This window comes from Emys orbicularis, chromosome 1 (genome assembly GCF_028017835.1).
Source record: "Emys orbicularis isolate rEmyOrb1 chromosome 1, rEmyOrb1.hap1, whole genome shotgun sequence".
Lineage (NCBI taxonomy): Eukaryota > Metazoa > Chordata > Testudines > Emydidae > Emys > Emys orbicularis.
Genome location: NC_088683.1, coordinates 305,281,861 through 305,298,728, shown reverse-complemented (window position 1 = coordinate 305,298,728; position 16,868 = coordinate 305,281,861). Strand labels below are relative to the sequence as shown.

Below are 16,868 nucleotides of genomic sequence, written 5' to 3'. Positions count from 1 at the left end.
CAGGTTCTGCAGCTGCGCTGCCGCAGGAGCTCACAGCCCCGCCGGCATTGCGCCGGCAGCAGGGCGAGCAAGCTGAGGCTGCAGGAGAGGGGGGACAGCAAGGGAGGGGCCGGGGAGGAGCCTCCCGGGCCAAGAGCTCAGGGGCCAGGCAGGACGCTCACCGTAGTTTGCCCACCCCGGGTTAGAAGCTAAGGCAATATCTTTGTTTTTGGCAGAAAACCTGAAAATTTTGAGTGTATGAATCAGAAGTAATAGTACAAGTGATTATTCAAATCTCTGCATTCTGACTGTCAGCCAATCAAAGTACAGCGATATGCATACTCTGTCATTATGGAGACATAATCCTATAGAGATTATGAAAATAAGTCACCCACAACCAGTCATAATACAGGGATTGCAGAATTGAGGGAAACTGTTAAGCTGTGTTCCAATAACAGTTCAGCATCTCTGAGAAAACTCATGCTGAGAAAATCATTTCAGTAAAATGTTTTAGATTGAATAATAGAGTACAGTGTTAATAGGTTGCTACTGTGCTTGCTGTTTCTTCAAAAAAGTAGTTTTAGCAAAGTATTTGGTAAGATGTCAAGCTACATGGAATCTATATGCTGACGTGAACAGAAAATCCATCTAATCTTCTTTATTTTTGGGAATGGCCATGGGAGTGGTTTAAAGTAGATTACAATAGTACCTGTATTCACATTTCACATAAGCTTAGATTCACATAAAGTACTTTTTTTTTCAGCCATACTATGTAATGACTTTAAGCATAAAATATATCCAGTATGAAGCTGCTAAAAGCAAAAACTGTTTTTGTTTTCAAAAATAACCAGAAATCTAGGAGTAAAATGTTAAAGTACTCCAAGACATTCATAGAAGTGTTACTTGTAATGGAAAGACTCAGTGAATGAGAACTGGATGTACTGATGGGGAATCAATATTTTGTCTGCTAATCTGGTTTTAAAAATCAATATCAAGTAAATGATTTTTAAAGACAGACAAAGTTTGTGCTTCAAGTAAACTGTCAGTTCCATTTTTTGATAAACAGTTTTCTAGCCAGATATTAAAAAATTGCTGAATTTGTACCTTTTGAAGCAATAGAGCTCAATTTTTAAAAATGTAGTTAAGTGACGAACCTATTGACAAGTTCTCTAGTTCAGAACAGTTTTTGTGAAAGTGAGGATCATCTGCCTCTAAAGAAATAAAGTTCATATAATATAATATTGGTACAGGAAGCACAGAGATATCAGTTTCAGTGACGTGAGGGATGTATGTCAGAAGAAACAAAATAGTTCAAAAGAGAATAAAGAGACTATTGGGTGGCTGGATAACGTTTGAGTCAATTTATTAAAGCTTTTGCAGTTTCCTCTGTAAGCTACATGAAACAATAAATGTAGAGCAAGTGAGGCTAATCATTATCCTCTAGCGTATTCAAATACTGTAAGTTACTAATTAAATTGGTGAAAGCTTGTTGGTTACACTTTGTAATAGAGGGGAAGAATGTAAGTTATTACTAAGAAATGCTATATAACCATAACTATTCATCATTATTACTGTTTTATTATTCAAAATATACTCACTCTGTGTACTGTTAATTACATGATAATTTGCTTTACTTTTGCAGAAATTCTAAAGTTCAAGATATATCACACCATGTTTTTCAGTTACATTTGTAGTGTATACAAGTACAGATAAGTTCTATTTCCTACAGTATCTATTAAATATATCTTGCAGAATATAGAAGTTGTCCAAGTATAATTTTGTTGCAGGCAGGATGGTTTTATGTGCTAAGTAGTAACAATATAAATAGATATTTGTGCTTTTAATTTTGGATAGTGTGTGCAGTGGATCTGCCTGATATACATCATGATAAATGCATAGATTATTTTCTGTGCAATATATTTATTTTGATTCCAGGATAGTGAAATTATTTAGTGCTATAAGTCTTATTTGTAGAAAGGAGTTTAGTAGTTCAGAAATGTCAATTAACTTTTTCAACAGGGATTTTATCTAAAATGTTTCAACCAACTTAACTTAGAACATTTATCAGAGGACTTTTTTATATCTTATTCAGTAAGGAATAGCCACATTAAATGCGTTGGGGGCAGCTAGAGAATGACTTGTACAATCCCGCAAATAATTAGCTAAGTAATAATGCAACCTTTTCTATAGATTCCAGATATGCAAAATTTGTAGGACATATTCCTGCAATAGGTGTATGTACACCTCTCCCCCGATATAATGCAACCCGATATAACACGAATTCGAATATAACGCGGTAAAGCAGTGCTGCGGGGGGGCGGGGCTGCGCACTCCGGCGGATCAAAGCAAGTTCGATATAACGTGGTTTCACCTATAACGCGGTAAGATTTTTTGGCTTCCGAGGACAGCGTTATATCGGGGTAGAGGTGTATTATATATATGAGTGCTGTAGTATTCTGTGGTACACACATGAAAGGGCTTGTCTATACGGCGATTTAGTGCGCAGCAAGCAAGCCAGGGTGTGAATGTAGAGTGCACTAGCTTTTCATGCACTGACTGATCATGTGGACCCTGCCACCATTCAGTAAAAATTCCATCGTGTGCTTTGATGTACCACTGTTTCAAACAGGAGTATGTCAAAGTGCGCTATGGAACTTTTAGCATACAGTAGCAGGGTCCACACAGTCGGTTAGTGTGTGGCGTGCCAGTGTGCTGTATTTTCACACTGTGGCTTGCCACACACTAGATCACCAGGTAGAAAAACCCAAAGAATGAAATGATATACAGCTACCGCTACCTCTGCTACTAACGACATCCTCATCTACCATAATATATAGTTGGGTTTAGATATTGTATGCATAATGTGCATGTTATTTTAGAAACTGGAGATTTCAGGAAGCATGGGAAAGCATTGAATGCCTGGATTTTGAGTAAGATGATGATTGGGACGACTGACCAAAACATTAATGAGAATTTTTGGTGTGGGGGGTTATTCTAATATTTGTACATACTTAGTTTGAATCTTTTTAAAAAATTTATTTAAACATTTGTTTTAAAATTATCTCCCAGATTTCTACAGTTACTAAAATATGATCTGCACTAGTAATGTGGCTATGGCAGTCATTTGGGGCCAGACTGTGAACCCCTTATTCCACTGGTCTGCGGTTACTTGCACAATTGAGACTCTTATGCGAGTAATTGCTACCAAATAAGACTGATGGGTTCACAATATGCCCCTTGGGAATTTTTTGTCCCTGAAAACACTTATGCATGTGCTTAACTTGACTACTATGAGTAGTCTCACAATGGTGGTAAGGTTAAACGTGCATACGTGTTTGTAGGAATGGGGCCATGGTCACTTAAGGATGGGTGAGATGGGGTTTACAAACCCCATACTGAGCATAGACAAAAGGAAGAGGAGAGTCGTCCCTGCTGACAGGCTATCAGGCTGCTCGCACCCCTGCCCAGCTGCCAGAATTGCCAGTCGTGAAGGTATGCACCCGAATCTGTGACCGATAAAGAAAACAAGCCCAGCTATAAAGGAGGGAGAACAGAGAGGGAAAAGGGAGGCAGAAAGGCCTGCGATAGCAGAGGGGGCAACAGCCCCATGCCAGGCTGCCTCTAAGGAACTGATAAGGAGACCAAAGAAAACTGCAAGCCTAGTTTAAGTTAAGAATTCATGGACTGGTCAAATTGAAAGGGACCACTTAGGAGAAAGCTGGGACCCCTAGAGAGACAGCACCCAGAACAGCCAACAATGGGATTTTCAAAAAGTGTTCAGTGCTGGCATGCCTCAGCTCCCACCAACTTCAGTGGGAGCTGTGATAGGCCAGCACTGAAAACTTTTGCAACTCCCATCCTAAATTAACTTTATTATTCATTCTTTTATTTTTTAAAGTATGTACTTTATAAGTTGCCAATAGTTTGCTAAGCATTTTACAGACATGTAAGAAGATAAGGTCCCTGCCTCAAAGATCATACAATCTAAATAGATAATATATAAAGAAAGCATGAGAGATGCAACAAAAAGCAAAGCAATAGGGCAGTGAAGTTTAGCATGCATCTTGTTACTTCTGCAATTTTTGTTAGTTGTTTCTGTTGTATTCTATCTAGCAACTCTATGAAGATGACTACTAGAGCTCAGTATTTAGATGTAGGAATCAGATGTTTTGTTTAATTTAAACAGAAGTTGTCTTTCCGGGAAATAAATATACCATTTGTTTTATTGCTTCATGACAAATAAGCATAACTTTTCTCTCTCAACTGGCTTTAGCAGTTTAACAATACAGACTAACTACAATATAAAATATTTTACTACGTGCAATAACTTAGATGTGTGTAATATGATACATGTTGGGGTTTTGTTTCTGTGCAGAAATTTCCAACTGAAGGACTTGCAAATGTGGTTCGAAATGTGTTTGACTTTGACTCCTACAACAATGAAATGCGTGACACTTTGATCAGCACTTTGCACAAACATGGGATACCGATTGGAGCAAAACCTACCAGTATACAGCTGGCCAAGGAGTAAGGCTAACCTAATGTATATTAAGAACACTTATCTGTGTCAGCCATTTTTCTCTTTCTTTTATTTTGCTGCTAATTGATTAACAACACCCTGGGATACTTGAAGCTAAATACTTGAAGTTTTGGTTTCTGCAATAATGGACAATTATATTTTACCAATAAATTTAGTAGTTATAAATTACTAATTTTTCATCTCTATTTAATGTCCATGTAAATGTTAATAGTATGAAAAACAGATACAAACAAATAAAGGGAAATATTTGTTTCTTTCTCCGTCTGTGTTTTTTTTATTGAATTACTACAGATCTTTTCCTATTTGCCATTAAACTCAGAAGCAAAACAAATCCCTTTGTCTTCAATGGGAGCAAGAAATGGTCCTTAATCCTTAGCTCTATAAAAATACATCATCATAGCATGTCAGAGCACTTAGGCAGGCAACAAGAAGGATTTTAAAATATGCTTATTTCCAGATCCCAATTATTGTTTAATAATCATGGCCATTGACTGAACTTGTTATACTATGTACTATTTGAGAGCTCAGAAAAAAAATAGCCATTTTTAAAATAAAAACCTAAATTGTAAAATCACAGCTGATTTAGCTCATACTTTGCACTTCACATGGATGCCTGTCTTTTTCTGCCTTCTGATAATATGTTATTTGATAAATAAACATAATTAACATTTTTATTTTTATTTTTTAAACTTCCTCTGAGATGTTTTGAAAAATCTAATATATCTTTTAAGGAATCTCAGAAAAAACAAACCATTAAACCAGTCAAGTAACTGTTTATGGAGAAACAAATATTTCCCTTTTATAATAAAGCAAAGGATGGGTTATGGAAAATTCAGTTTTACATAGGATTATACTACTTTTATGTTTGCTTAGAAGCAGCTGAATTGACTCCACTGACAAAATGTCTTTATCGGTTGTCAGTGTGTAGATTTCTCCTGCAGGAGCACCACTATAATCATGCCTAGCAACCTACATAGATGTTTTGAAGAAGACAGGCAGTCTAATGACTATGGCATAATTTTTCCTCTGGATGTCTGAGGAATCACGTGTCTGAGGAACTCAATGCCTGAGTAACTACCATATGCATCAAGATGACAATATACCCCTAAAACTGGTGCCACAATCTCCATAATTTACTTGCTAAAAATCAGTTGCTGAATTCTGTTTGAAGGACTATAAAGTGGGTCTGAGTTAGAATGATAGTTTATATTTGATAAGTTGGCATTTTATTTAATTTAAATAAGGATTTTAGAAAAATAAATATATGGTTTGTTTTTATTGGCTATGGTCTTACAAGGCCAATTGTTTTTATTGGCCTTATGCTAACGAGGCCAATTCAAGTAAGCACTGACCCCCCCCCACACACACTTGGTAAGGCAACTCCCTTCTTTTCATGTGCTGTATATATATACTGCTTACTGTATTTTTCACTCCATGCATCTGATGAAGTGGGTTTTAGCCCACGAAAGCTTATGCCCAAATAAATTTGTTAGTCTCTAAGGTGCCACAAGGACTCCTCGTTGTTTTTGCTGATACTGACTAACACGACTACCACTCTGAAACCTGTTGATGCATTGTTTCACTGGTACAGGAATTCTACTGCATATGTTAATATATTTGATACAACAGTTTGTGAATATTTTATTTTATTTTATTTTAATATACTGAGCTTTTCATATTTAGCAGAGGTGAATCTTTGTATTTGTTCCATATCACTTTATCCAAAAGACATCTACAAGCAGGAATTATTTAATCTACCACTGAACCAGAGTGGAATGTGATAGCTGTTATTTATCTATGTAGGAACAAAAGCATGCTAGGCACACGAACAACACACAGGGGTATTACACAGCAGTTTAGGACAAGAAACACAGAAGAAGACTGTATCCAGTTAAACTTCAGGTTGAATTTAGGTGGGCAGAATGTAGTTGTCCATTCTGGAATTTTTGCTTGGACTCTAGAATGAATATGCCTATTCTTGTGAAAAGGGTTAGGAGATCATTAATGGCCAGTAAAAAGGGATTCCTGCAATATGAGTTGTTTTATGGAAGGGATCAGTGTAGCCTACAGAATCTCACTCAATGTCTCCAAAGGTAAATGAATTATAATAGATCCATGCTCCATGATTTCAGGCTTTGGCATGAGATTTTGGAGCAGGTTGTCAAGCTTAAAAGAACCAAGAACCCTCAGAGAAATCAGTTGTGTTCAGAGGCCAGCAAACAAAATTATAAACCTCCAAAAGCCATTTCTCCACAAGAGAGGCTGACTAGGTAATCACAGATACTTTTGAGGAAATGCATCTAACTAAACAATACTGTAAGATGGGGAAAATTCAGTGTGATTCTCCAGTTGGTTATCAGTTGCCCATACAATATTTTTCTTAGCTAATTTAACTGCAGATGTTTTTTTCATTCACATATATCTTATATTTTTAAATTGTACTAAGCTATTTTCCTCGATAATATACTTTGCGTTTCTTAACAGCCCTTAATTCAGTGATCTCAGTATACTTTCACAAACATTAACTAATCAATTTACAATATCCTTGTTAAATAGTTATATATAAAAGATCACTTCACATGCCACTGAGAGTCAATCACTTCTGCAGCAGTTGTTCAGGACAAGAAGCGAAGGAAACTATCATAGTTAATTGAAACCGCCAGGAAAACATAAGACCTGAGATGGAATTTGGCCAGGACACCAGATTAACTCTACTAAATTCACAAATGCTGTGAGGTCTTTAACTGTTCTGGACATTTGTTCACCATTCTAGACATTTGTTCACGACTGACACAGAGGCTACTTACCGAGTCATCAGCATCACATCTTGTAGCATATTTGTTCTTTGGAGCTTGCTCCTGTCCAAGTACTGAGTAATAGGACTCTCTGTACTTTGAGATCTTGTCTGATAACAGTAGAACAGTAAGCATGAGTGTCATGTGTTACTTTGAAAAGTTATTTTTTGTACATTTTCTGTTTTTGCCTTTTTTATCATATCTTCTCTAGATTTCCAATTTTCCAAGCCAGAAAATACATCGCCCATTCCCATTTTAAAATCATCTGAACCTTTTTCTAATTGAGCTGGTTTGAAAATATCTCTGTGAGGTTAATCTGTGGCCAGATAATAGATTATGGGCATGTCCTGGCTCCCAGGATCCTGTGAGTTAGCTGAGGTTTTTTTTGGTATTGCCTGTCAAGTAAGGAGTGGGAGAGTATAACTCCGTTCTCTCTGCTCCCCTCTATTTAAGTCAGGGTATCTTTATGAATTTTACAATATCTTTTGATAAGCTTAGTGTTGTAGAATTGATGTTTATAAAGATGAGATGACTTACCTACCTATCCTGTTCTTGGAAGGTAGTGATTATAATTGGTCCCCACTCACCCACGCACACTGGAAAGCTATTGTTTTTATCTATTAGTTTTCCTTTTGATTGATATCTGATGCAGCTGGAGGCTGTGTACGAAATAACACACATCAGGTTGTGCACTGTTCATCAGATCTCCACACACCTTAGGTATGCTGAGGCCCATGCAGCAGTAGAGTGCCTCAGTTCACATTCACTACTTGTGCACACCATGGAGTGTATTATTACACCTAAAATTGGGGGAAAGCAGTTTGTAGGAATTTAAATATCATACATGTAATATTTAAGCCCCACCCTGCCAGAAAGCACTCCGTTGTCAGTTCTAACTCTAGGAAATTACTACATTGAGCTCTGTGGTGTTTACATGAAATAGGACTGAATAAAGAGAGACTGAAGCCCTCTGAATTTAGTCCTGACATAATTTAAAACAAACAGCTGGTGTGAGGATATCTTGCACATCTTCCTTTTTCTTCTTTACTGCATACCTTGTTCCCCATTCCTTCCCTCTCCTGCTATTGGTGAGTGGGTCTTCAGTTGCTAAGCTGCTGCTTCTGTTAACTTGTCTTGTTATTGTGATCCATTCCTCAGCAGTTCCCTCCCTGCTTTGTGTATCACTGAGCTGATCTGTGGTAGTGAAAACGTAAAGAGCTGGGTAGGGCTGTGCAACGGGGACTGTATGGAGAGACAGGGTGACAGTGACTTCCTTCAAGCCCTATTCTTCTCTGTTGAGTGACTGGTCAGGCTGTTCCCATAAGGGGAAGGAGGAGAAAGGAAAGATGGGAAGAACCATTTAATTTTTAGTCTTCACTCATCAAGTTGGAGGCAAGGGCAACTTCAAGCTGCTTGAATTTTTTAATGTCTCTTTTTTTTCCTTTGTGTCTCACAGATAAGAAATAGGAAGGTCATTAAACTGAAATCTTAAATGATACAAATAAGACTTTAATCAAAAGTTGTTTGTTTGAAGTGCCATGATCTGGTTAGCAAAGAACATAAGAACAGCCATACTGGGTCAGACCAAAGGTCCATCTGGCCCAGTATACTGTCTTCTGACAGTGGCCAATGCCAGATGCCTCAGAGGGAATGAACAGAACAGGTAATCATCAAGTGATCTATCCCCTGTTGCCCATTCCCAGTTTCTGGCGCAAACAGGCTAGGAGTATCATCCCTCCCCATCATGGCTAATAGCCATTGATGGACCTATCCTCAATGAATTGATCTAGTTTTTTTTTTAACCCTGTTACAGTCTTGGCCTTCACAGCATCCTCTGGCAAAGAGTTCCACAGGTTGACTGTGCACTGTGTGAAGAAATACTTCCTTTTGTTTTAAGCCTGCTGTCTAGTACTTTCAGTTGGTGACCCCTAGTTCTCGTGTTATGAAACATTCCATCCCACCTTTGATTCACAAGACTGTGAGTTCCCCAATTTGTTAGTCGCCTTTTATAACTCCTGCCTGAGTTATAAAAGGTATATATCAGTTATAAAAAGTATATATCAGTTCTGATAGCTACCTTCAGAAAACACAAATTACAAGTAACTTGATTCCTATAAACTTAGTCTCTTCATTTTTAGTGGACTCAAAAACTCCATTTATATTTTGCCTCTAGATAATTATTTTCTGACAAATTCTCCCATTAGACTACTGTACATGAAGAAAATCAAACTAAATAACAATTTTGTGTAGAATTTTGTGTAGAATCACCATGTTGACTAAAGGTTTTGGGCCAATCTCCTCCTCTTCACAAAGACATTACTTACATAACCGCCTCATACTCAGTAGTGAATCCTGGATCTAGAGCCCTCAGGGTAAAATAGTCAAAAAGTAACAATTTAAACAAAATGGATCTAAAGGATCTGACAGGTTGATTGTCAATCAAAGAACTGATACGGAAATAATTCAGTGGAATTGACTGTTAGGTGTTGGTCCTTCTTCCATATGATGTCACATTAGGGGTCTCTAGAGACATAAAAACAAACAAGCTTTAGCTTTTGATGAAGAGTGTGAATAAGAGTTCTTGTTTGATACTGTAGATTATCATTCCAGAGAATGAAGGAGTTTGTGTAGAACTTTCTTTCTACATCTTAAACTCACAAGTTCCAACTACCTCTCACACCTTTGCCAGTCACTCAGTGATAAGAATGGCCATACTGGATCAATGCAATTGTCCATCTAGCCCAGTATCCTGTCTTCTGACAGTAGGCAATGCCAGGTGCCCCAAAGGGAATGAACAGAACAGGTAATCATCAAGTGATCCATCCCCTGTCGCCCATTCCCAGCTTCTGGCAAACAGAGGCTAGGGACACTTCAAAGCATGATTTTGCATCCCTGCCCGTCCTGGCTAATAGCTATTGATGGACCTATCCTCCATGAATTTATCTAGTTCTTTTTTTAACCCTGTTATTGTCTCCTCTGGCAAGGAGTTCCACAGGTTGACCGTGCATTGTATGTAAATACTTCCTTTTCTTTGTTTTAAGACAGCTGCCTATTAATTTCATTTGCGGGACCCCTAGATCTTGTGTTATGAAAAGGCATAAATAATACTTCCTTATTTACTTTCTCCACACATGTCATGATTTTATAGACCTCTAGTCGTCTCTTTTCCAAGCTGAAAAGTCCAAGTCTTTTTAATCTCTCCTCATAAGGAAATTGTTCCATACCCCAATCATTTTCGTTGCCCTTTTCTGAACCTTTTCCAATTCCAATCTATCTTTTTTGAGATGGGGCAATCAGGTCTGCACGCAATATTCAAATGTGGGCTTACCATGGATTTATATAGAGGCAGTATGATATTTTCTGTCTTATTATCTATCCCTTTCTTAATGATTCCCAACATTCTGTTTGCTTTTTTGACTGCAACTGCACATTGAGTGGATGTTTTCAGAGAACTATCCACAATAACTTCAAGATCTTTCTTGAGTGGTAACATCTAATTTAGACCCCATCATTTTACCTGTATAGTTAGGATTATGTTTTCCAATGTGCATTACTTTGCATTTATCAACATTGAATTTCATCTGCCATTTTTGTTGCCCAGTCATCCAGTTTTGTGGGATCCCTTTGTAGCTCTTCACAGTCTGCTTTGGATTTAACTATCTTGAGTAGTTTTGTATCATCTGCAAATTTTGCCATCTCACTGTTACCCCTTTTTCCACATCATTTATGAATATGTTGAATAGGACTGGACCCAGTACAGACTGTTGGGGGACACCACTATTTACCTTTCTCCATTCTGAAAACTGACAGTTTATTCCTACCTTTTGTTTCCTATCTTTTAACCAGTCACCGATCCATGAGAGGACCTTCCCTCCTATCTCATGACTGCTTACTTTGCTTAAGAGCCTTCGGTGAGGGACCTTGTCAAAGGCTTTCTGAAAATCTAAGTACACTATATCCACTGGATCCCCCTTGTCCACATGCTTGTTGACCCCCTCAAAGAATTCTAGTAGGTTGGTGAGGTATGATTTCCCTTTACAAATGCCATGTTGACTCTTCTACAACAAATCAAAGGGACTAAACCAGTCAGAACTTGGGAAGAGAATAAAACCTCAAGAATTTAGGAGAAAGGTGAACTTATTCCCCTTAGTGGAAAAGAAAAGAAAAAAAGGCACTATTAACAAAGCAAAGCTCCAACAAGACATCATAAAGACACTATAATAGAGGCTCAATTGAATGTATACCCCAAATTAGAAAACATAGTAAGGGAACCAAAAAAGTGCCACCGTGGCTAAACAACAAAGTAAAAGAATCAGCAAGAGGCAAAAATGCATCCTTTAAAATGTGGAAGTTAAATCCTAGTGAGGAAAATAGAAAGGAGCATATGGTATGACAAGTGAAGTGTAAAAATATAATTAGGAAAGCCAAAAAAGAATTTGAAGAACACCTAGCCAAAGACTACCTCATATCTCACCAGTGTACTAGAATTCATTTTTAGGAAGTGTGGAAATAGAGGATTTATAAACTCATGATATTTTCATGAATTGTCTACATCTCAGATTTAAAACAAAGGCTCTAATCTTTGACATTTTCTTCAGGACATGACCCAATTTCAAACGGGTCTGGTATATCTCTCAATTGATAAGTTCTAATTGCCTCTCAAAAGGAGCATGTAGCTTTTCCAAAGACTGGAGAAAATTGTAAAATTTCATAAATAGTCATAATTATTAGTAGGTTCATCGATCTATAGTGCACTACACGTGAGAGTTATGTGTAAGGAGTTCAAAACTAAAATCTAAGTCCTTGTGAAGTTGATGCTACTGTACCCACAGAGAAATTTAAATTCATGTACTTCCTTCATAACCCCCCAAAAATGGATCAAACTCAGGCTTTGCCAGAAAATCATTTTGAAATCCAAAACAAAACTCTTAGTGTGAAATTTACTTTCATTAATAAAACCAACATGTCATTCTAGTAACTGACTCTATACTCCTCTATGCATAAATGCATCTATCTTCGGGTTATATTGCATTAAAGAGTATACCCTGAATAACTGTTAATGATTGGATTGGATGTCATAACCTGAGCTGTGTTATACTTGCATTTCTTTTGGGTCTGACTTAATTTTGACTCCTGACGTGGGAGAAAACTGGCCAGACTGGTTAGGAAACAGATGAAAAAGGTTTAGACACTGTGAACAGATTCATTCAAAAATATTAATCTTTTCCAGTCAATGTTAAAAACAGACCTCACACTGCAAATAATTAAACAAGGGGAAATTGAAGATAGGAAGCAATTACAAGAAATATAGTTCTCAAACCTTGGTATTGACTGATGTTGTAAATAGGTGTAGGGTCATAAAAACTGTCTTCTCAGAGCTGGTTAACTAGGGAATTAAACGTAATGGAAAACACCGCCTGTCAAGCTAGTTTAAATTCAGCCCAGATTGCATCACCAAAAGTCATTACCATTTTATGGCTGAACATTGAACTATGTGAAATGCTTTGGTGGTTTCAATCCATTTCCTAATTCAATATCACAAAACCTATCATTGGCAACTTTATTGAGAGTCTCAGCAAATGGACCGAGGACTGAATCGGTATGGAGACTGAACTACTCTCTCACCCCAAAAGGTGGCCCTTCCAGGTTGATTGAGGTACATGGGCAGAACAATTATTAGAATATTTTAATTTATTTTTCTTGTGCTATTCAGAAAGATTAGCAAATATAATTGTTCATTCCTAAATGGAATAGAGAGAGAGATTAGAGGGGTGCTCAGACCTAGGGTTTTGATTTGGGCCCCCTCTCTGCCCAAAATATCTAAAAGAAACAAACCTCCTTTAATTTAACAGAGCCTATTATTTTTAAAGAATTCTGATTGTAGGAACAGACACAGACAAATAGAACACGAGAGATCAAGCACAGACAACAGTCTTGGAGAACTTACTTAAAATAGACTTCAGAGATGTATTTTTAGAAGGAGGGAGAGGGTTGTCTTCTATTCTCATGCCAAGTTTTGTAGTTGTGCAATAACGTAAGAGGTTTAAATAGTGTTTAGAAATATCTTGCACACGCTCTCAACTTTCTTACTCTAGAAGCAAATTAAATACATGCTACATGCCAACTAGTTCCAAATAAGAGAGATCAAAAGGAAATGTTCTGATACTGTGTCTTAGCATATCAGTTCATTGGTTTTAATGTAATTATTCTGCATTAACAAAACTTTAAATAATTTTATTAGTAGTTGCACATCACTTGAGAGAGAGTAGAGGAAGAACAAAAATGTGTACTATATTCTATGAAATTACTTTATCATATACCAATATTTTCAGTTATTACAGAAATTATCTTTTACAGTGGCCCACATGTTTTCTTCCTGAATGAAAAACAAATGGAAAAAAAATGAGGTCAAGAACATCATTCAAGTTTAGGCAAATTAACCCCGTCTTTTCTGTAGGATTGGCAAGGGTTGTGTTGTGAGCAGGTGACCATGAAAAGTGGAGTCTAAGCATCCATGGGAAACCCTACACCTGCCATATAGATACCCTTAACAGGGCATACAGAAGGACCATCCTTCTGCACTTTCTTGTGATACATAAGAACGGACATACTGGGTCAGACCAAAGGTCCATTCTAGCCCAATATCCTGGCTTCCGACAGTGGCCAATGCCAGGTGCCCCAGAAGGAATGAACAGAACAGGTAATCATCAAGTGATCCATGCCCTGTCGCTCATTCCCAGCTTCTGGCAAACAGAGGCTAGTTTTGGCAGCATAGGCAATTAGCATATGGTCATTGTCTGTACTGTGTGACCCATCCACTGGGTGTCAGAGAACATACAACAGCAATTAATGCTCCTTCTTGCAGCAATAAACTGATGCAACATTTACTGTACTCATTATGCAGTTTTCCTAGAGGAACATATCACTCAGAAGAGCACCTCCCACTCATTCTGGCATCCTCTTTGAATTGAGTTAAGCTGATCAAGAGAGCACTGAATATGCTTCGCTACATAGCTCAGACAATACAGACTTTTAAAGCTTTTCAGAGCACGGTCTTTTAGATCCCGAGATTACTTGTGTTTCAGAAAATTTTAATTTTTGCCATTTAAAAAAAATTGAATGTTTCAGCAAGGGAGCATTTTCAACAAGAAAATCTTTAAAATAGCCTCTTAGAAAAACTCTATGGTTAAATGACATATCCCTTATTCATTGCAAATTAACAGGGATAAATGTTTCTTTGTTCATATGTTGTTTGACAGGCTACCCTTGCCAGACCATAAATTTATGGGCTACTGGAGAATCAATCAATCAGGGAACGCACGGCGGAAACTACTTTGTCCAACAGAAACTCATCAGTTAAATATAAAGGTTTGTATCTTTTTTAATGCTTAAAAATATTGATTACCGGTAGTCATTTTTTCTTTACAGCAATAAATCATCACCCAGATTATGATTTAATAAATGTTCTTACATTTTACATATTATAAATGTCACTCATTTCCTGCAGAAAGAAGAATCTGAGTTGATTTTTGTAATGAAATAAATACTGTTAATTGTACAGATTAAAAAAGTAGACTATTTTGTGTTTCACACTGCCAGCTGAGTTGCTGTGGGGTCCTATCTTGTGAGCCCTCCATATGCAGGACATATACTGAAAGGAGTACTGGGGACGGGGGAGGGAGGAGGGTGGACTTTGCAGGGTTGAGTTCAAAAGCTCTTGCAGAGTTCTTGCTATGAAGGTGACAATGCCATTTTTAGAGAAGCCCGGAAACAGGCAAGGATACATGGGGAGGTCCAGTTTCAGTCCCCAGATCACAACTCATCTGGATGAGATATAAAATGGGAAGGAGCCTGTTTTCCAGTTTCATTTCACATGCAGCTGAATTCTTCTGAAATTTTCTCTCTCTCAAATCTGAATCTGAACCTTTGGTCTGATTTGGCCTCCAGCCTAAACCTAATCCACATCCTCTACAAACCCAATGTCTTGTCCTGTCTTTATTATTACTTGAGTGGTGGTGGGGAAACTGTTAGTGTAATGTTGTTTGATATTTTAAACCTTCCATAATCAAGAAATTCGGTATTGTTTCCTTGCACAAATGCACTGTGCGCCAGTCTTTCATTATTGATCTAAAACACTCCAGGCAATGTGACCTCTCCTCCATGAGATTAAGGATCATGGTTCCATACTAAGTTCCATGGAGTCCCCCATGACTAGATGGATGTAATAGTTGAAATACGTAGCCTCAAGGGTGGGCGACAGCCTGGCTTGTATATTTAGGAGGAAAATGGTGTCAGGATCTTCAGGGCTCCAGGTCGGATGCAGAGGGCTTATAGAAAAAGCAATCTGGTTCCTTCCCAAATATAAGCCTTCCTCTTTTGTTTATAATGCTTGGTCTGGCATTTAGTGTTAAAAGCAATAGAAATCTTTAGGAAAACTCCTAGCGTTTATAAAGGTTGGTGAGTGAAATAAAATACCTAGTCCTCATGGTTATCATTTTCTTTTAGGGTCCAGTATATTTAAATGTTCAGGGATTTCCACTGGAACGGCATGAAGCAAGGTCCCTCAGTTTCACAGAAGAACTTGCTTTTTGGACACTGCCTTTGAATGAGGTTAACTTAGTCTGTGATGTTGCTGTAGCAGAAGGTACAGTAAAATATTTGTAATTTTTGTAATGATCCCCATTATTGTATGATATAAATTACACTGGAGATAATGAGGAATTGGACAGATGAGATCATAGCTGTTCATTAATAGTCAGTACTATGTAGTTTGTATTCCCTTTTTTTGAAATATGCAAGAGCAATATCATATTTTTGTAATTGCAATAAAAAAGAAACTACAAATTCTGTGCTGAGTGTACGCGCAGTAACACAGAGAATGCATTTCTGGGAACCTTCACTGCATGAGATATAGAAAAAATATTGCTTGCTTTTCTCTTCTTTATATTTAACTTTTTTTTTAAGTCAAAAAAGACAAAATGCAAAAACAATCAATCATGAAAGGGGAGTATAATTCCATTAAAACATATTGGTGATAATGTAAACTATGAAGGAAATTTGGCTCTAAAAGGAAATATAGATGCGTAATTCAAAGTGTTCCTAATTTTTATATTATATAATAGATTGTTTCAAAATTAATTTTAAAAAGTCTTTGCCTTTCCCTAATTAAAACCAGTTCTAATGCAAGACTTGTAGCATGCAAAGTTCTGTGCTTTCTTTTTGGTGCTTATGCTGATAAGTGCCCTTTCTTATTGAATCAATCCTGCCTTATTTAACTACATTATATATATAGATATGTGTCCCAATGCGCATCACATCATTATTGATACTTGTGACCATTACTTATGGTATATTATAAAATGTAATAAATTTTGTGGCTGTAATTTATTTTACATTGTAAATACATTAAAATTATGCAAACTGACAACGCTGCCTTTTTCTGATTGTGGCTTCACTTTCTAAGCATGTTCACAATTTTTTGATGACACTAATAGAAATTGCAGTTTTAATTTGATGCTCAGAAACGTCTAAAGTGAGTCAGTTGTAGTGTTTCT

At 37.2% G+C, this 16,868-nt stretch overlaps 1 protein-coding gene across 1 annotated transcript in view; it reads left to right on the top strand.

The window, feature by feature from the left end:
* Positions 1–16,868, top strand: part of VWA8 (von Willebrand factor A domain containing 8) — a 263,005-nt gene that overhangs the window by 151,858 nt on the left and 94,279 nt on the right. Inside the window, exons 25-27 of the mRNA XM_065414163.1 lie at positions 4,355–4,506; positions 14,574–14,682; positions 15,820–15,958. Coding sequence (XP_065270235.1) covers positions 4,355–4,506; positions 14,574–14,682; positions 15,820–15,958 — 400 coding nt within the window. The remainder of the gene's footprint in view (positions 1–4,354; positions 4,507–14,573; positions 14,683–15,819; positions 15,959–16,868) is intronic.